At 55.1% G+C, this 19,417-nt stretch overlaps 3 protein-coding genes and 1 pseudogene across 4 annotated transcripts, besides 1 other annotated feature; 2 read left to right on the top strand and 2 right to left on the bottom strand.

Annotated features, from left to right (window-relative positions):
* Positions 1–206: 206 nt before the first annotated feature.
* NCS57_01123300 (Kynurenine formamidase) lies at positions 207–1,136 on the top strand (the record flags this gene model as incomplete). The annotated part of the gene is made up of 2 exons (XM_053060953.1): positions 207–340; positions 398–1,136. The coding sequence occupies 2 exons, from the start codon at positions 207–209 to the stop codon at positions 1,134–1,136; spliced, it is 873 nt and encodes a 290-aa protein (XP_052909339.1).
* Positions 1,137–1,296: 160 nt separating this feature from the next.
* Positions 1,297–2,696, bottom strand: NCS57_01123200 (uncharacterized protein; the record flags this gene model as incomplete). The annotated part of the gene is made up of 2 exons (XM_053060952.1): positions 1,297–1,809; positions 1,872–2,696. The coding sequence occupies 2 exons, from the start codon at positions 2,694–2,696 to the stop codon at positions 1,297–1,299; spliced, it is 1,338 nt and encodes a 445-aa protein (XP_052909338.1).
* Positions 2,697–5,454: 2,758 nt separating this feature from the next.
* Positions 5,455–7,663, bottom strand: NCS57_01123100 (annotated as a pseudogene). Its single transcript has 2 exons — positions 6,674–7,663; positions 5,455–6,612 (listed from the first exon to the last, which is right to left on the bottom strand).
* Positions 5,455–7,663: a sequence feature.
* Positions 7,664–14,441: 6,778 nt separating this feature from the next.
* Positions 14,442–16,614, top strand: NCS57_01123000 (Cyclin N-terminal domain-containing protein; the record flags this gene model as incomplete). Its single annotated transcript, XM_053060951.1, has 4 exons — positions 14,442–14,453; positions 14,592–15,674; positions 15,727–16,266; positions 16,318–16,614. The coding sequence occupies 4 exons, from the start codon at positions 14,442–14,444 to the stop codon at positions 16,612–16,614; spliced, it is 1,932 nt and encodes a 643-aa protein (XP_052909337.1).
* Positions 16,615–19,417: the final 2,803 nt, after the last annotated feature.

The following is a 19,417-nucleotide window of genomic DNA, read 5'->3' as shown; positions in this document are numbered from 1 at the left end:
CTCTTACTTCAGCCCCCACGCGAATGGCCTCAGCGCAATTGTGAATCCCACGAGGTTTCCATCAAACACTTACGATCTGACGTTGACGCCATCCTTGGCCAAGTCTTGATTCCTCCCACCCGTCTCCACAAGTCTCAGCCTCTGTGGTCACCCTGATATCCCGCTCCGCTTCACAGCTCCAATTGTCTCGCCCCAAGTTTACCAAGATGGCGGAGCTTGCTAAGGATCAGTCCCTGGGACTCACTTACACGTCCCACAAGTACGGCGACCACAGTCGCCAGAAGCTGGGCGTGTGGCGCTTCAAGGACCGCCCTGACCAGGAAACGGGCTACTGGGTGGTGTATGATGCCATGTGGAATCTGCAATTGTGTCGACGTGCTGATTGATATGCCCACAGGTTCATCCATGGAGGCGGCTGGCGTGACCCTCGAAACACCGAGGACGATTTTGCGGAATCCATCAAGCGCACTGTTATATCCGGTGCTGTCGCGCTGGAGGATATCAAGGGTTTCATCAGCATTGACTACCGGCTGTCACCTCACCCTGAGTTCCCTCATGACTCTACCAATAAGGCCGAGGCCCGTGATGCCAAACACCCTGACCACATTGAAGATATCTGGTCAGCTCTTAACTTCCTGCAGGGCAAGTACAAGTTGGCAGACGACTACATCTTGGTCGGTCACTCTGCCGGCGCAACGCTTGCCTTCCAACTACTGATGGGAGATGATGTCCTCGCTTCCCATGCGCAGGCACCTCTTCCCGTCGCCATCATCGGTGTTTCTGGCATCTTTGACCTGGTCGGTCTCAACGAGAGGTTCGGTGGCAACTATGCCGGTTTCATTTCCTCTGCATTTGGTGAAGACCAGACTGCCTGGAACAAGGCGTCCCCGGCTCGATTCGGCTCCAGCTTCAAGGATAGATGGACTAGTGGAAAGCTGACCGTCCTTGCATGGTCGCCTGAGGACACTCTCATCGACGGACCCGAGATCGACAACATGGCAGCTCTTCTGACCCAGCAGGGGATTGATGTGCAGGTGCTCAAGGATCTCAGGGGCGAGCATGACTTTGTCTGGCAAGACGGCAGCCAGATCGCCCGACTCATTATCACGGCTTTGCACCAGTTGCGCAGACTATAAAAAACGACTGCCTCTAAAGCAGCTTTTAATTTAGACATTAACTGATTGCTTTTGGTTAACTGTTACACTTTCCAATTTGTTTGTTCCGTCAATGACCCTGGTTTCCATTCCCTCTTTCCAAGCATACTCGATCTTCTCTTGTTTTCTCTCTCCTTCAGTCTCATATCTTGGCGAAGAGAACCCAGCCGCTCGAGGCAATCCGAGAAGCCATGACCATGGAGGCTCCCATCAAGAGCACAGTTCCGCCCCAAACCTGGGCCCAGACAAAGTCGCCGCCAGATTTGTCGATGATGGCACCAGCAGTCGGTGCACCAGCCAAACTAGCAAAGGCGCAGATTGTTTGAACCATACCAAACCTAGTACCCATCTTTCGAGGATCCTTAGTCAGGCTGGCGTTGGCTCCCACAAAGGTGCCCTGACATGCGCCGTTCGCGAATCCGAAGAAGACGCAAAAGACGTACATTCCCGTAACGGTTTTTACGCCTATCCAGGCATAGACCATTCCTCCGAGTACGACGATACCGATGAGAAAGGTATTAATGGGCCCCAGGACGTTGTCTGCGAGATAGCCAACTATGGGTCGTGCAGGGATGCTCAGGGCATTGATGATGAGCAGAAGACTGACTGCTTCGACAGATGTGAAGCCGATAACATTACGGGCATAGACATTTATCTACGTCTCAAGTCAGTAAATTGCATAAGAGATTGGGCAAGGACAAGCGGTGAGTGGCTCACATAGAAGAAGCCAAAGTACAGGGCATAGAAGTTGAGAAAGGCACCAAGGGAGAAGAACAGATATGGAAGTTCTCTGAATGCCTCCCACTCTACCAGGGGTCCGGATCTCCTTGGGGGCAAGTAGGGCTTCAGAATAATGTTTGCAAGGGTGGCCATGACAAGAGCGACGAAAGCAGCACACCGGACGGCCCAAGGGAAACCAATCTGAGGGATGAGGTACTGCAGAGTAGCTGGGAAGACGATGGCTCCCACACCGGTGCCCATGGCAGCCACGGCTAGGGCAAATGCTTTCTTGGTTTTGAAGTAGGAGCTGACGACAGAGACAGCAGGCATGAAGATGAGGGCGAGGCCAATGCCGGTACAGACACCCTGGGCGAGGAAGATTTGCCAGTACTCAGTACAGAGACTTGTCATGAATGATCCGAGCACAGCCAAGATACTCCCCACGGCAACTGTCTCTCGAGTATACCCCGCGTCAGCGAGACGGCCAGCCGGACCGCAAAAGGCAAAGGTCAGAAAGGTCTGGCATGAACCGATCCACGAGATCTGGGATGATGGAAGACCCAATGTCTCCTCGTAATGCAACTGGTAGACTCCAAAGGTGGCTGGATAGCCCCAGGCGAGGCAGTTGATGAGCAATCCGGCAAACACCTGGGACCAGGCTCGGAAACCCCCATCGGGAGGGTTGAAGTTGTCCGGGTCAAAGACTGGAGGCGGGGGAGCGTTGGTATTTGAGATTGTGGGATTGAGGACCTGAGGCTCTTCGGAAGCATCGACGGATGACTGCCCGTAGGCCGGAGTCTTCTCTACATCTCTGGCAAACATTGTCGTCGACACAATGAGGCAATGGACATGGGGAGGAGCGTGTTCCAATTCAGATGCTACTGTTAATAGACTCTGCGTGGGGGGGGCGGCAGGATCTCGATTCCGGGGTCAGCGAGGCTCCTATATACAGCCAGGCATTATTAATTCGCCCAGCCGGAATTGGATTTCCTTTCCCTACTATCAGAAGGATAAAGGATTTTCTCCCTCTACCACCCATCTTCGGCCGATATCGCGCCCCACACAGGATGAACCGCTCCGATCGGGCCCTCGGCGCTCCGTGCTCTAGGCATTGTCATTTGCTGAAGTCCGGCCGTCGTGGGGTCCTCTCTAGTTGACTAGGTTGTTGTAGGGCGCCCTGTCAACGACATGTAGATAGGGGAGGGGGGAAGAAGGAAAAAGAGGCGTCGTAGGGTGTACGTGACAGGACGATGGGTGATTATTCCCGGTCCAGGTGACCTCGGTGTTGGAGGTGGATTCCCTCTTCTTTTTTTACCCCAACAAAAGGGGGCCCCCTAAATGCATGATGATGGCCATTGTACAACATCCAGAATACGGGAAACGCCAAGAGTCGGAGGTGAGGTGAGAAGTTGCTATCAATTGACTGTTTCAATTGCGGGTCAATTGGACCTTTTCTCCTCCGATATTCAACGGCCGAAAAAGGGTGGAGATTTTGTGACTCAGAAGAGCCGAACGAACCTCCAGGGTAAGTACCGGCCGGCCCCGATGGCCCCGCACCGACGGCCGGGGCACCTAAACACCTCCGGCGACGGATGTCCGCGGCTTTGGGGCAGGAGACGTGGGGCCAATGAAAGGTCTCCGTCACGGGTGGTCGCGGCCATCGGCGCCGGAGGGGAAGGGCACACAAAAAAAATCAATAAACAAATAAAGGCGCCTGCGAAATGCAAGACGCGCCCACTATGTCCCCTGCAAGCCCTCTATCATTCACCGCATTTGTCGCAACGCGCAGGTGGTGCGCGCAGCTGCGCAGAGAGTCCACTGTTGCGACCGATAAAACGGCTGGCGTTTCGGGATGAGAGTTCCGACGCCGAACGGCGCTGATATCGCCGCTCGCAAATGATCAACAAGAAAAAGAGTAGCATCATCGCGATCGCCATTCTCCACGCTACATAAAAACCACCAAAAAACAACCATTAATTTTTTGCACTTTTGGACTTGTCTTGTTTATTATGTCCACCTCTTGTGTCGCGAAACCACCCATGAAGAAGAATTACCCCTCCATCGCGAGCGCGGGGTAAACAAAGACACGCACACAAAAAAAACATGACGTAAAAAAGCAATGACCTGGCATCTCACGTGATGCCACCTTGCCGGGATACTGGACCAATCGGCTCTGGGATCGTCCCCGCATCGTGCGGGCGGGTGGGGCGGGAGCGGGACGCTAGCGCCCGATTCGGGGGGAGAGGGGAGGGATTTGATGGTGGGGTGTAGGTTAAGACGATTGACCGGTTCTTTGAAATTCAAAAAAAGAAGACCGTTGAGATAACGCAGGTGAAGGGAAGGTTTGAAATGCAATGCGATGCGATGCAATATGTAACAGAGAGTGTAATTGGGTTTCAATACCGTTGAGGGGGTTGCTGCGCGTTCGATGCGACCGCGTTCAGGCTTGAGATGGTGTCGGCAGGGGGTCCGAGAAACAAGCTTGCAGCGCTTCTGTCGCAAAATGCCCTCGCCTGCGACACCACATCGTGAAAATCCAGCAACCACGTTTATCTGTATCGCTCCGGGAGACGGGGAAAGCGGTCGCGTACTGTTGCGACGGCTATATCCTCGTTTTTAAACGCCTAGGTCATGGGCGCCATGTAAAACGGTGCAACCACATTCCCTCCCCGTCCCTCACCATCACGTATAAACGCCCAGCAAATGAATAATTGAACATGTTGCGTAGGAATGCATACTACAGCAAGCTATAGAAAATCGCAATAGAACAAGGAAATCAGAAACAGCCACTCCCTGTCGCCTTCGCCGACCCCGAGTCCGTCCGTCCTTTTGCGCGGCTAGTAGACAATTTCCATAGTTAGCATCCAGACGGGCTTCCTTTTTTTTCGTCTGTCTCCCTCTTTGAGCTCTCCCCTGAGTTCCTTTGTCTTGCGCTTTCACATACACACTCGATGATAACCCTTCCATATTTCCGTTCCTACCCTTCCTTCTATCCCTTGGGAGATTTTCCAATCCACGCGCCGAGCTTGCCTCCAAACCTCCCTTCCTCGCGCCCTTCCATTTTTGATCGCCCGCCTTGTGGAAGACCATGGCAACTCGAACAGCGAGCCATCCGTCCTTGCCAGGCCTTCCAGAGCAAGAGCACAAAGCAGATGAAACGAAAAGAGAAGTAACAAAAGACACTCGACAACTCCCACATCTCCCCCTCCCCCCCAAACGCCATATAAGGAGTGTAATGGCCGGCAGGCCGTCGTTATTACATCCTCCTGAAAATCATCATGAGTGCCGCCCTCTCGCCTGCGAACCATAGTAACAACAAGATAAAAAAAGAAAAACAAAAAAGGAGGAAGATGAGATAATGCGCATGATATACTGCGATGGTGTTTTTGTCCTTGATGCGATGTTTACAATCCATTGTTGTGAAGTGAGACAAGTTTGGTTGCGAGTCTGACATGACCGCCTAGATGGTTGATCAAGGTTGAGTGTACATGCTCAAGATTTCGACAATGCGTGTTTCTTGTGCAAAATGACACATACCAAGCCAACATCTAAAAATTCGCCAAGGAGGCGACCGTCACTCCTACCGCTTGCGCTTCTTCGACTTGTCCGCTGTCATTGTTGCGGCGGCGATAGGAGCAGCGGGTAATAGAGCGGGCTGGACAACGGCGGGAACTTCTTCCTTCTTGATGGGTACTCCCATGTGGCGACCGTATCGACCCTTCCGGCCGTTGCCTTCGTCCTCGCTGATACACTGATCCGCAGAAAGGCCTGCGTCGCGGCAACGTCCGCAGGGTCTCTGTCGGTCACAGCCCTTCTTGCTCTTCCTGCAGCGCTGGCAGCGCGGCTTGGTGGAGAGATCAGGCTGCTCCTCCTCGCCAGGAACAGGCGGGGCTTGTCCAGTTGACACGACCGACTGCTTTCGTGACGGAGGCATAGATGCCGGGGACATTGGACCGGCAGGGACAGCCGGCAGCTTCTTGGTCTTGGAGCCGTTGGAAGCGCGACCGCTCTTGGATCCCTTGGTCAACGATGCCTTGGAGATGGAGGCAGAGCTCTTGTGCTTGGTAGGAGCCTTAGTGGTCTTTACAGGCTTGGTCTTGCTGCTGTTGGAGAGCAGAGAATCATCTGCGCCATCCTCATAGTCGGCATCGTCACCGCTAACTTCAGCGCTCTCAGGAGGAGGCATGAAGTGCGCCTCGGTAGTATGATAGACCTTGCCGATAGCGCCAGCAGCATCAAGCTTTTGGCGGCGGGCAGGAGGCAGCTCAGCCTCGCTATCGCTCTCTCCATCGCTGGTAGCACCAGTCGAGGAAGCAATTTCAGCTCTTCCGCTGAATGTATCATCGAGGGTCGAGGCAGAAGTGCGGCCCTGGGAGATATTGGAGATCTCGCCAAGGCGCATCAGCTGGATGGCGACGTCTTTGTCTTCTTCAGACATGCAGCTGCCGACGGTCGGGTCAGGGGTAGGGAGGACACCCATTCCGCTGCCATTGCTGGCATAGCCGATGCTATTGCGGTTGCGACGGCTGTCAGGGCCTGGTGTCGAGTACATGTTGGAGTGTGAGTGGCCATTGCTATAACCCTGGGGTGACTGCATGGGGCGGGCGTTCGTGAAAGGGTTCTGGTGAGGCTGCACAAAGGGCATCGCCTGACGGTGAGGCTCAACACGACGAGCAGGAGAGACGGACGGGTTCGATGTCGCCGCCGGCATCTGAGGTGGTGCAAACAGGGGCAGTTCCTGTGAACCGACGCTGTCAGTCTCTTGAGGCCGCCTTGACAAAATGGCGGTCTCCACTTACCGAGCTTTCGAACTTGGCCCTCTTTCGACGTCCACCCTCGACAATGTTCTCGACGCTGATGTCGGTCGTGGGCAGCTGGTCTTTGTTCTTGCCAGACGTCGAAGTAGGCTCATCACTGCTGCTATATCCGTTTATGCTGTCGCTGTGGAGTTCAACATGACTCCTGGCGGCGGACCCCCGGTTCTTGGAGGAACGAGAGCGACCCTTCTTCCCATTTGTGCTGGCAGAAGCACTTCTTCGGCCGCGAGCAACATTGGGAGAAGGACTCCGTCTCCGCGATGACCGCGAGCTGGGTCTAGAGATATCTTGCGCAAAGCGCTGGGTTTGGGGAGCGGGATAAGCGCTGTCACCATAGTAGGGGTGGGCGCCGACCGAGGCGTTGTGGTAATGATGAGCATAGGCGGCCGGGTTGACCGGAGGCTCTTCAATGACCCTAACGTAAACGACCATATTATTGCGGAAGTTTTCATATCGAGCAATGAGGGTGTTGCGGTGTTCATCCTCAAAACTGACTCCCTTTGACCCGGTCGGACCCGAGTACAAACCGTAGAAATTCTTGACGGTCGTCACAATCGAGTCTGTAGTATCGTGAGGGTATATTTGTACTCGCATGGGCAGGCGCGCACGATATTGGGGAGATTCCGGGAACAACAGCTCGAATGCGACGTTCTTGGGGGTCGCCGTCTGCTGGGGTGAGACACTGCCTCCATTCGAGGACGCCCCCGAGCCACCGGCAGCGGTGTTCAGCGGCGACATGGAAGCCATTGTGCCAGTGTGAGTGATGTAGGAGTGTGTCGATGGAGATGGACGAGGTTGATAGGGAGGAAGAGGTGAGGGTTGTGGTTGGGGACGGCGGTTGCGGGCTTTGCCTGGGATAGACTGGGCCAGGCCCTGTTCACGGCAGGATCGCTCAACAGGACGCTCGACAATCTGGTCTGTGGCCGAGGGCCAGAGAACAGAAGCGATGCGAGTATGTGAAGACGATGCCGGGCTATGGATGGGAGATCAAAAGGGGATCACCATCCAGGGCGTGGGCGGTAAGCGCCGAGTCTTGTGTGCGGTGGTATTCCAGGGCTCGACTTGCGGTGCGGATGACGACGATGGGACGGAGGGTGTTCGTTGAAACGACAGCGACGGCGAGTTGAGCGACCTAGGGAGAGGACTGAGGCGGATTAGCAGCTGGTCGAGGCCTGGACAACAGGTGAAGCAGCTGAGATGGTGTCGGGAAGTGATCCTCACGGAGAGAACGACTGCCGGGCGGACTGGCGCTGGTTGGGACGGGGAGGACGGATGGAGGAGAGCGGTCATGGGCCTGGGGGCTCAGGACGGGAGAGGGGAGATTCGGGGTCTCGAGATTGGGTCTCGATGGGGATCGCGCATGATGATACAGGCGATGGGACTCACCAGAGACGACCAGAGTCGGGTTGGGATGGTTGTGGCGGCGTTGAACACTTGGGAAGAGGGTGTGCATGAGGAAAAGAGGAGCCAGGCGAGAGAGTTGAACGATTTTGTCGCTGCCGAACTGGGCTCACTAACACGGGCTGGCTGGCCCCAGGTCCCCTTCCAAGGCAGTTGGAGATAACGTCCCCTGGGGGAGGCCTGGAGAGGAGGCCGCTAGACCGCTGGAAGGGGCCATCTACAGCGTGTCAGGGCCTGTAATGGCAGCACACTGGACACCCACCTTCAGGGAGGTCGGCTCCAGCGCTGAGATTGGACCAGGGTCGGCTTGCCCTGAATCCATTGAGGTGAGGGACCCGTCTATTGAGGTGCCTGACCGCAACGGGGAACTATGAGCGCGGGCTTGAATATATGGCTGTTGCCATTGTTTGAATTCTCCGAAGATGGCATTTAGGCTTCAGAAACGTCCTCCACGGTGTTATACCGCGTGTTGCATGTTGCTTCAGGGGGCGCATTCTTCTTGACTGACGGCCGACGCGGGAACTGGAACCTTGAAAAGCGGGTGATGCAGCGCGCAACCACAGGGGAACAATATCTCTTTGCGCGCGCGCACACATATTGTCTGCGCTCTTGGAATAGATGAAAATTGCATCTATCAGATGCTTCTACTCTTTCTCAACTTCCATGCGCTTCCTCCTCGACCTCTTGCGGGCGGGCGGCATACGTATCTGAGAGGTTGCAAGGGCCCGGTAGTCATATGTCGATCCCCGGCAAGCAAGGCGCATACTTTATACGGTGATGATGAGCCTACGTATCTCGGTCATGGTTTGTCGCAAGACGGAACCTTGAGACACAAGGTTCAGGCACGGCTCTCAGGAGCGGAGTAGAGGCAATGCGCCCGCTCTTGCGCTGTTCCTTCAACTCAAGTGTGTGCGCTGTGCTGCGCTGCGCCTTTGGGTATGAGTCTTTTGCTCTCCATCCAATATGGATCGCGACGTCGAAACTGACTGACTTGTCCAGTCAAGCTAAGGTAGCCAACCCTCCAGTTGACTTGTCCGTTTCAGCGGAGCCCTTTTGGGGACTTGGCTTCCTTTCCCTCCCGAACCTCCGGCCTCCGTTGGAGCGTCATGCTGCTACCGACCCATCTATCTGCTCCTCTCCCACCGTCCACTCGCGATCCATCCGCTACTAGCGACATCTCCATTGCTCCAAAGGCGACCCTAGTTGGGCTAGGCGCTGGCGCCCAGCGGCCAACAACAATGGCCTCGCCCCCATGAGAATCCAGCCCAGCCCCTCACGCTCGTGCTGTCCTCTGACAGCTCTCTTTGTCTGGCCGCCTCGAGTGACCCTCACCTCCCATCCGAATGTAGGTGTGGGTATGGATGGATCCGTAGGGTCAAGTAGGAAAATAACGAACCTGTGGTCCCGGCTAGCTTGAGAACAAAGGAAAATCTGTGAATGGCACACGCTCGGCGACATGGCAGCCAGCAGTTGTTGAGCGCCGCTCCAGACCTGCAGGCGCACACACACACACACACACACACACACACACACACACACGCACAACGCGCACACACACATCCATATTCTCTCTCCCGCTCCCTCCTCCCAATGGGGAGTATCAACTGCGCCCGGAGCTTGGCGGGGGTCCAGTGCGACTCTAATTCAGGGCTTTTTGAGCATCTTCCGGCGCAAACTCGAAGGCGCAGATTTGACCATAAATCAACCTGTAACTCGGCGGCTCGTAGACCCAATGGTGACTCTACGCGCGAGAACGAACGGATTGGGCGGCAGCCGGCTCTTAGCAGGCGCACAATGAGAAGCTGAGAGCTGTTGATCGAGGGCTCAGACAGCTCTGAGCTGGTGGTTGCAATAAGCCATTGACAGCCAATCGCGCTGCTGTCATGGCCGGCCAAGCTCGGGGCCTGTCCTGATCATGCGTCGAGTTGAACCAGACGCGCAGGAAATACCCTTCCCTTTACCGCCGTGGGCAAACAGAGGCTTGCTGAATCTTGAAATAGAATTCAGGGGGTAAAACTAGGGCTGAACTGTACGTGCTTGCTTTATGCCATCTTGTGTCTTGGTTATTCCGGGTAAGTTGGCAAAGACGTTGAGGCCGTGTTCCTGTTGTGGGATTTTAGTGTGCCGGTTTTTTTGGACCCCCAACCTGGACCAGCGCAAGGGGCGTTCATCCGGTTCAGCCAGCAATTTGTTGAAGAACAAACCGTTAAACATAATAGATATGCGCTGTATTAGTCTGTTAATGAGAGACTTGAATCAGAGCGACCTTGATTCAACCAAAAGGGGTTTTGCGCCGACCCGCCGTGGATCTGGAATTCCCTTCATCTTCTCGAAGGACAAGGAACCTAGATTATCGACCCTTGAGACAATGAAATCCAACTGCCAAGGGGCCCAGCAAGCCTCGCCTTGCGCATGGTTCTCCAGGGGCGCTAGGAATAGCAGAGAGAGACCCTGTTCGTCTTCTAGATCCATTCCCTCATCTCAAGTTGAGCATTGCATTCATTGCGCGCTCGCTCTCAGGCAGCCCCTACCCTGGGGTTCAGCAACCAACTTGTCATGATAACCCTCGCTCGACGCCTGGACCCGGGCGATCAATTTCCCTGTCCATCGAGGAAGCCGCTGGGGGTTTCATCTTGATCGGGTCAGGCAGCGTTGAGACGGCTGGCTCGTGGCGCACAAGGTAGAGAGGCAAAAATGGGATCGAGGATTGGAGCTTGGCCACACGTTCTGGCTTGTTTTGTTTCAGCGTGAGGCCAGAATCCATCCATCCGCGCACGCCGTGGATGGAACCATGCGATCGATAGTTAGCACCCGGCCACTCTCTCGGCCTGGAGAACTGCATTCTCTGGTTATCGAGTTTCCTCTTCTCTTGTCTCTCCCGTTCGCGCTCTGGAAGGCAGGTAGTTCTCCAGCTCATGGACGGACCCCTGTCAGCCGTGGGCCTGCAAAGACCCGGACGGCATCGGCGGGCGATGCATAACCTCAACTGGCATCATGGGACCCGTGACCAGCCTAGCCCAAGCTACGACCGTACTGTGCATGCCACGGACGGGGCCATCCGGACCCTTGCCACGCGATGCGATTCACAGATGCGCAATGCGATGGACAGACAACTGCAGTGGTGTCCCCTTTGCGCCCTTCTCGCAGGTCAAGCTGCGACTCTCTGCAAGAAGCCAACCCTCACCCGAGGATCGCGCTACTCAGCAGACAATGCGCCCATCATGTTTGCGCGTTCCCATGGATGATGGGGTTCAGGTTGCATCCAAGGGAAGGATGCGATGCGCCCATCGACCATCAAGCATGACGCTTGCGCGCACGCTGTCACCGCCCCGCCCTATCCACGTTTGGATGCGCTGGCGCAAAAAACGCTGGTCAACAACAAAAACAAGATGCGACAGAAAAAAGATGGAGAGCTCCGTTGGCCGAATCAGCGTCCGTCGCAGCCCAGCCGTGACTGAAGGAGCGCGTTGTGGTCTGGTCTCCTCTCCTCATCTCCCTTTGTCTCGCCTCGCACTCTGTTCTGCGTCAAGCTCTGCCAGCTTGCGCGCCTAGACTGGAACTATCCGTGGCAAGCGAGATAGATAATAACTTCATGATCTCCAGTCTCCAGTCCGCTCCGACGGGCCCCGGCTGATTTGCGATATGGATATGGACGGCCCATCAGTGGTGGATGGCATGGCATGTCGAGGACGCACAGAAGTTACGGTGTGTGCATCTGTGGCATATGCATGGCCCTTGTGCGCCTGTCCAAGAATGTGATGGAGCTCGGCATTTGGTTGTTATTATAGGGACTCTCGCCAGATCTCATCATGGTCTCGGGTGCTTAAAGTCGAATTGCGCCCAGCCTCTTTCGCGAGATTGCGTCTCTCGCCTCATCTCTCGTCACAGCGCAGACTCGTCTGGCATGTGGCGGTCGCTAGATTTCCATGTCATGCAGTTCTGTGCGGTGCGGTGCCGTGCCTGCGCAGGTACTTATCAATGGATGGATGCGCCCAGTGAACTCGCCGCCATTGGCACCCGTTGGTCCCCGTCGCAGAATGCTGGGCGGGCACAGGTTTGATCCAAAAGGCGCATATTGAACTGGTGATTACGATCGCCTTATTTGACGAGAAGCCGAGTTAGGCATCGAGTCCGGTACAAGGCGTATTCGCGACAATCGACATGAGCTATCCGAGGCTGTGGCATTCTGCCCAGTCCTTGTCCATCAAGGGACAGGACATTTGACTATTCGCCACTCTCGTGCTCCAGGGTTAGAGATCCATTGCGACAGACCACATGGAGCTGGCGCACCCTTTTAAACCCGCCTGTTCCTGATTCCGTGTTTCCCGCTAGGTTGAACATGAACTTCTGGAGCTAATAAAGCTTTCATTGACCTTGATAGCGTTCGGCTACTGTCAGAAGGCAATGCGCAATGCCGTGTTGGCTCGTTGAATCCTCATGTCTCAGCTTTCCAAGCTATCAAGGGCGCACACACAGCCCCTCCCGTGGCCTGGATGGGTCGGGATTTGCGACAGCGAGCAGATCGGGGAAACTGGGGAACGAGAGCGCGCCATCACTGTTGAATAGGATGTCGGCCGGATGATTCTGACGATGTTGCACCATCGCGCGGTTGGAAAGGTGAGATATGGTGGCGTAGAGCTGGGTTTAGTGCTGCTTGCGTGGCGGATTGTCTGAGGAGGGGCGATGCCATCCACCATTTCATGACGGGTGGACAGATCAGGGCGCTTATCGCAGTTTGTGCGAATTCCTCGCTTGTCGCACTCAGCTGACTGTGCCATGAATTGGGTCGAATAAAGAGAGGTTCAGCGCTCCTTGAATCACTGCCGAGGTTGGATTGCGCAGATATAAAGTCCCCGCAGAGGCCGGATGAAACATTCAAGCTCGAATTCCTGAGCTCTCATTTCTTGCAAAGCTGAGCGTATTTCGCCATTTGGCGGCCACCTAGTTCCCGCGCATGCAAACCAGATGTCTCGGTGGCCTTCAGAGACACTGCGGAGTCCGAGTTCCTTCCAAAACCGGCTTGCGACGAGGTTTCGGTAGCATCGTGACGTGCTGGATATCTCGAGGATTTGGAAGATGCCGTCAAGTTTGAGGCGTGCGCAGGTCACGTGAGAGCGTGGTTAGATCGTGAAAATGCCCTGGTCATACGACGCGGTTGGTGCTGACCGACATTCAATGTCAACAGTGAAGCATTGCTCCACGTTTAAAAGACTTGAGAGCTCTAAAGTTGTTATGTGAATAAAGGACACCGATCTCGATATTTTCATCTGTCTTGCCTCCTGAAAGATGTCTCACAGAGCTTGTCACCGACGTCAACGTCTTGAAGGCCTTTTGAAGTGAGACGCGACAAGAAACGGGATTGCCCCAATAAGGCTTAACCCCGCCCAGATAGGCTTGGCGCGAACAGCTCGTCCCGAAATATCCATCGCTGTGACGACGGGAAGAATAAAATGCACGAGCCAGCCTACGACCCGAACACCAGCACCGCGCTTCTGGGCCAAGCTGACAGAGCTTCCCTCCCTGCGCTAAGGCGCCTAAAATAATGTTGTGCCTGGGCGTCGCCGCCGCATAAATAAACAAACAAAATCTCATCTCAGGCAAAGAGTGGGGAGTCCCAGGCGGCACACCAATCAGAGTCTCTGTTGTCAGCGACCTCCCAGCGGCCCAAGGCTCCTACACCGTTGCCCGTTGCCCGTTGCACGGCTACGGGTCTTGGATGCTTTTACCCAGATCCAACTTCTCGGGGCGCCTTTATTATCATGCCCTCGCCTCAACTTGTCTTTGTCTGTAATCTCTTCCTCACCACATGGTCGAGCACCTCTTTTGGATCCTCTCCCTGGTCAACTAACCGGTCGCCGATCTCGACGGTAGACTTCATCGTCCCATCCGAGTCAAACCTACCCTGTCTAATCTCCCGGTCCAAGCCCCTTGGGTGCCCGAGCCCCTAATCTCGCGAACAGCCGCCGGCCCCAAGCTACTACCTTTCTTCTTTCCTCTCAAGGAAAAAACAACAAACCACGACCTGTTCCGCTCAGCTTGACTTCAGTTCATCACCATCAGTTCGTGGTTGAGGCGGCCTGACAGCAACGCGATTGTCGACTTGCGAAGTAGCTGATATCAAAGCTCAGTTCAAGCAAGGGAGAACAAAACCGCCCGCATTATCTGAACTTTATCACCATTCGAAAAACGGTACTGCATTTTACATGAACTCTCGACGCGCCAGCAACAACTCCAACGACCGTCGGCTTCTTTGGCTCTAGAAGCCTGACCCAATCAACAACACCAAGCGCGTGTAAATCACGCCGAACCAGTTCCCGCATATATCCAACATCCTCTTTTAATCATCAACATGGACGCCAGGGTATGTCTTGATGCTCATGATTTTGCCCTTTGCGCTGCAGCCAGTTGGGTGTCGTGACTCAACAGCCACTCTCCCTTGCATACCAATGCACGCCTGGGCAGCTTATGTGAGTTCCATGCTAACGTTGCACCTCGACAGCCGTTCCGCCCTCGAGGCAACGAAAACGCACCCGATCTTCACCAACGGCACAAGTCAACCGGAAACCTGGCCACGATGGCCTCGGCGGTAGCAGGCGGCCTTCGCGGTCCTGCTAAGCGAGCTGCGTTTGGCGACGTCACGAACCTCAGCAAACAGACCGGGCATACACGCGACGAGAACAAAATCAAGATTCACACTTCCAACGGCACCACTCAAGGCCACGTAGCTGTTGCCATCAACAAGGAAAACGTCAACTACAGCAAGGGTGGATTTTCGCATCCCGCGCAAAGGCCCAGCTCCCACGCACCCACTTCCAGACCTGCTCTCGAGAATAAGGCTTCCGACGCGAACAAGAAGCTCGGGCGCGGCGCCCAGGAGGCTGCAGGTCAAGGCTACACCAAGAAGCCCGTTCATGCAGTGTCCAAGGCTTCAACACTGTCATCGGCCCAAAACGCACCCGCCCTTCAGCCGCGTCACCACAAGAGTCAGCCCCAGCTCAAACAAAAACAACAACCCAACCTCCGACGCACTCAAAGCAAGCAGCTCGAAAAGGTCGCGCCCAAGCCTGATGCTGTCGAGACGGGCTACAAGAACACAAACGCTGTGTCAATGCCCCTACAAGAAGAATATCCCTACGATCACGCCGCCTACCTTGATTCTCTCTACCTCCCTATCGAAACTGGTGTTGACCTAGACGCGCTGCAGAAGGAAGAGTTCCACGAGGCTGCCACCAAGCTTCCTGAGATCTCCGAGGAGGAGCCTGTGGTTCCCGTCCTGTCTGAGGGTCCTGCCCCTGCCATGTCAGAGGCTGAAGAGTGCTGGGACGAAGAAGAAGAGGATTTTGACGATCAAGACCAAGCATACACAACGGCGCATTCTTTCCGTTCTCGCGATCTGACCGCTGGAGGAGCTACAACAATAGTGCCGCCACGAGTGACTGCCCGCGTACAGCGTGAACTAGAGGAAGCCCGTGAAGAGGTCGAGCGGAACCGCACTGACGACGAGATTGAGGAGGAGCTTTGGGACGTCAGCATGGTTGCAGAGTACGGCGAGGAGATCTTTGAGTACATGCGGGAGCTGGAGGTACGTGACAAGGATTCGCGTCGCGAAGCGAGCGAGCTAACCATTTGTGTAGATGAAGATGCTCCCCGACCCTCACTACATGGACATTCAGACAGAGATCCAGTGGTCAATGCGATCGGTCCTTATGGACTGGCTCGTGCAGGTGCACACACGATTTTGCCTGCTTCCCGAGACCCTATTCCTCACCGTCAACTACATCGATCGTTTCCTTTCATCCAAGATCGTGTCGATCGGCAAGCTTCAGCTGGTCGGTGCCACCGCTATCTTCGTGGCCGCCAAGTATGAAGAGATTAACAGTCCATCGCTTGACGAGATTGTGTACATGGTCGACAACGGATATTCTGCTGAGGAGGTCCTCAAGGCGGAGCGATTCATGCTCAGCATGCTGAGCTTCGAGCTGGGCTGGCCCGGTCCGATGAGCTTCTTGCGACGTGTGAGCAAGGCTGACGACTACGACCTTGACACGCGAACTCTCGCCAAGTACTTCCTGGAGCTTACCATCATGGACGAGCGTTTTGTTGCCACACCGCCAAGCTTCCTCGCTGCCGGAGCACACTGCCTTTCTCGACTCATTCTTAAGAAGGGTGACTGGGTAAGCTGAGGTGGTCTCTCATACCGGAAGTTGAAGCTAATATGCAATTAGACTAAGCAGCATGTCCACTACTCGGGGTACACCTGGAGTCAGCTGAAGCCGTTGGTTACCATGATCATTGAGTGCTGCGATCAGCCTCACCTGCACCACGCGACAGTCTTTACGAAATACACAGACCGGCGGTACAAGGAGGCATCTTTGATGGTGCAAGCAGCCTTGGAGGCGGGATTCACGCTCCCTCACCAGCTGCACCCCGTCCGAAGGGAACAGTCGCATGAAGCTTATCATGATAGCAGCGATGATTTGCAGTACAATCCTCATGGCCATCTCGTCCCTATCGAAGGATGATTGTCGGCTGCGGGGGAGAGGTCGGCACGTTGCGGTTGAGTACGGTAATGTGCACTGCAATGTGTGAGCAGCGTTCTGCGTGGCGTCTGCACGACCTTATCGCGGCTCTTGTTCTCGATCCCATGGCAGCGATTGTGCCTCGGCGCAAACGTCGGCGTTGATGTTGAGAAAGTGTCGCAATTGCCGTTGCTTCGGCCGCTGTTTCTTGTTGTTGTTGCCATTCGGCGCTCACCGTCGGAGCGATGCCGGCCCGGGTTCGTCTTGACCGTCCACGCCTTGAGACCCGGGCCGGGAAGCGGAGCCTTCACGACGCTCTCCCCCAGCTTTGACAAGCCCCATTCCCCAGCCTTGGTCGCTCTCGGGCGTTTTTGTTTTTGCGTTAATCTCCTTCTCGAAGAAGGTGGTTCTTCTTGACAGCGTCTTTTTAATAATACCAGGCTGGGGCTGGGCATGATTCGCGACACCAACGACACAGAAGAGGAAGACGGTCCACAAGCTCCCGACCTGACCCACCTTGGCTTCTCTCATACCTACCGTTAGCCCTGTCTCAACCCCGGACTCTCGGGAACGTAAGGGAGAAAGGTTGGGTGAGACGGCGAGGGGAGAGGGATCGAAGGAATCTTTATGAAAGGACAACACTGTATAACGACTCTGGATGACTGTTACGAGTACCACGACTTGCGATCTTTGCGTTTAGTCACTTTTTTCTTCTTTTTTTTTTTCTACTTACCTACCGGTTGGCTGGTTTAATATGCTTCGGAATTCGGCGTTGCGGGAGAGGGACCTGTCCTCCCACACCCACACTGCAAGGTGTCGCAGAGTTGCAGCAGCATGTGGGAGATGACACTGGTGACCCGGGAGATGGACCACGGATCATGGATCGGGGAGGAAGGTGGCGGCGCATGGAAGGATTGTGTGTTAAGGGACCGTGGGGGTGAAATCGGTTTTTTTTTTTGAGTGGTGGCCTTGGCTCTGCGTCCCCGGAAAAGGCGGGCGACAAGAAGCAGCAGCACACACGCACACAAGGACCGTGATAGATGGGATCAATTGGGCTTGGGATCATTGTTGGTGAAGGGGCAAGATGGCCGTCGTGATCTCGGCCGATTTGGTCACCACCACCAAAAAGGCCGGAAAACACCAAACCACTGGTCTGGTCTGGCGCCCAGGTTGCATTTACAACATACGTAATTTAGACTCACTAGAGGCCCTGGACGCGTGTATGATATCTAATCCTCAATTCTACTGCTGAATGAGCTGAATCCTACCTGAAGCATCTCGAGTTGATGGTGTTGTGGCGTTTCAATGGCTGACTACTATCTACAGATTGATATCATCAAAGACCTTGTCTCACATGGCAATGTCGAGATGGCACATCATCCCGCACACCCACCACAACGTTCAGCTTTTTGAAGGCGGGCGTCAAGGATGGCCCGCCCTGTAGGAGCCGGCCGGTTCCCTCCACTCTTACTCGGCTGTGAAACCCGACCCGACGGTGAGAGATGGAGAGTCTGTAAGAGGTCGAGGCCATGTTACCGGTCCGATCCAGAAGGGAAAAACGTTGCTTTTTCCCAATCTATCGTGCCTGTCCCATCTCGCAGATTATGCTACCATCCCACGAGATTATGTGTGTATCACGTTTTGAACACGATCTGATTAATAAAAACAAGGTCAGTTTCAAAGATTCTAGACCAAAAGAGCCTCCCCCCTTCGACCCCGGGAAAGCTCCTCCAAACCCCGAGATTTCCCCACAAAGGAGATTCTCGTAATCCATTGTCATGGCTGCGCACGTACTCTCTGATTGCTCGCGCACGAGCTTTCTTCGCGTGGGTTGGTGGTGGTGGTGGCCACAGGGGTTCGATGGGTGAAGATCTGATTCCAGGGGGGGCAAGCAAAGATTCGCTAGCCGGGAATTTCCGGCACTCCGGACGGCCAAGGGGCCCCGGAGGTACTCGGCGCAAGTAGACTGGTGTACCTCTTCCTCTGACCCTGCGTACATACGTGACGCTAAACTCCCCGCAAAAAAGGCAGAGAGGAACGACCAAAAGATGAGAAGTGTGAGAGAAAGCTGGTGTGGATACGGCAGGGCAAAAAAAGAGCGCGGCCGGCAGCACCTGTGATAGGTGCGCGAGCGGTACTCCCGGTACTTGCGACCTTGTACCGGGTCTACAGCACGGGGTGGTTACAGTCAAAAGACGGGAGCCCACGGTGAGAGTCGGCCTTCTCTCGCTTTTCACCTTGGATGGAAATGGTGAAAGCGAGGCACCTCGTGACCTGGGGGAGATCCATATTTGTGAAATGACCAGGTCGCCAGATGCCGCTAGAAAATCCCAACTAGGACATGTGACGTGTGGGAGATGGGTGGACAAGAACTCGACTATCTTTCTGGAAACATGGGCATCGACAGCCCACGCCAAGCACAGACGACAAGCAAACCCTCCGCGCCCCCGGATCTGGAGAACGGGAGCGAGGGAAAGGTGAGGGAGCAGGTGAATGAGAAAAGCTGAGGAATGGGGGTCAGGGGATCACCGTTGGCCGCCTGCTCCACGTACTCTCTCGCTCGCAATCTACATGGCAATGCGCTACGGCCCAGCGGAACCGCGACAGTACAGCAAGCACCAGCACCATTTTTGACGCCCATGGGGATTGCTCCATATCCGCACGTCAGAAGGTCAAGGCTGGGCTGGGGGACCCGGAGGGGTCGAGGACCCTGTCTCAGCCGCGCGGGCGCAGGCGCGCAAGTCCCGTAGTAGGTAGTTCCGGGCCTTCGAGTTGAGTCGAGTAGGATATTTTCTTCTTTTTTCCC

The sequence above is a fragment of the Fusarium keratoplasticum genome, chromosome 9 (assembly GCF_025433545.1).
Source record: "Fusarium keratoplasticum isolate Fu6.1 chromosome 9, whole genome shotgun sequence".
Lineage (NCBI taxonomy): Eukaryota > Fungi > Ascomycota > Sordariomycetes > Hypocreales > Nectriaceae > Fusarium > Fusarium keratoplasticum.
Note: the sequence above shows the minus strand (reverse complement) of the source record. Positions and strands in the feature narration are given on the sequence as shown.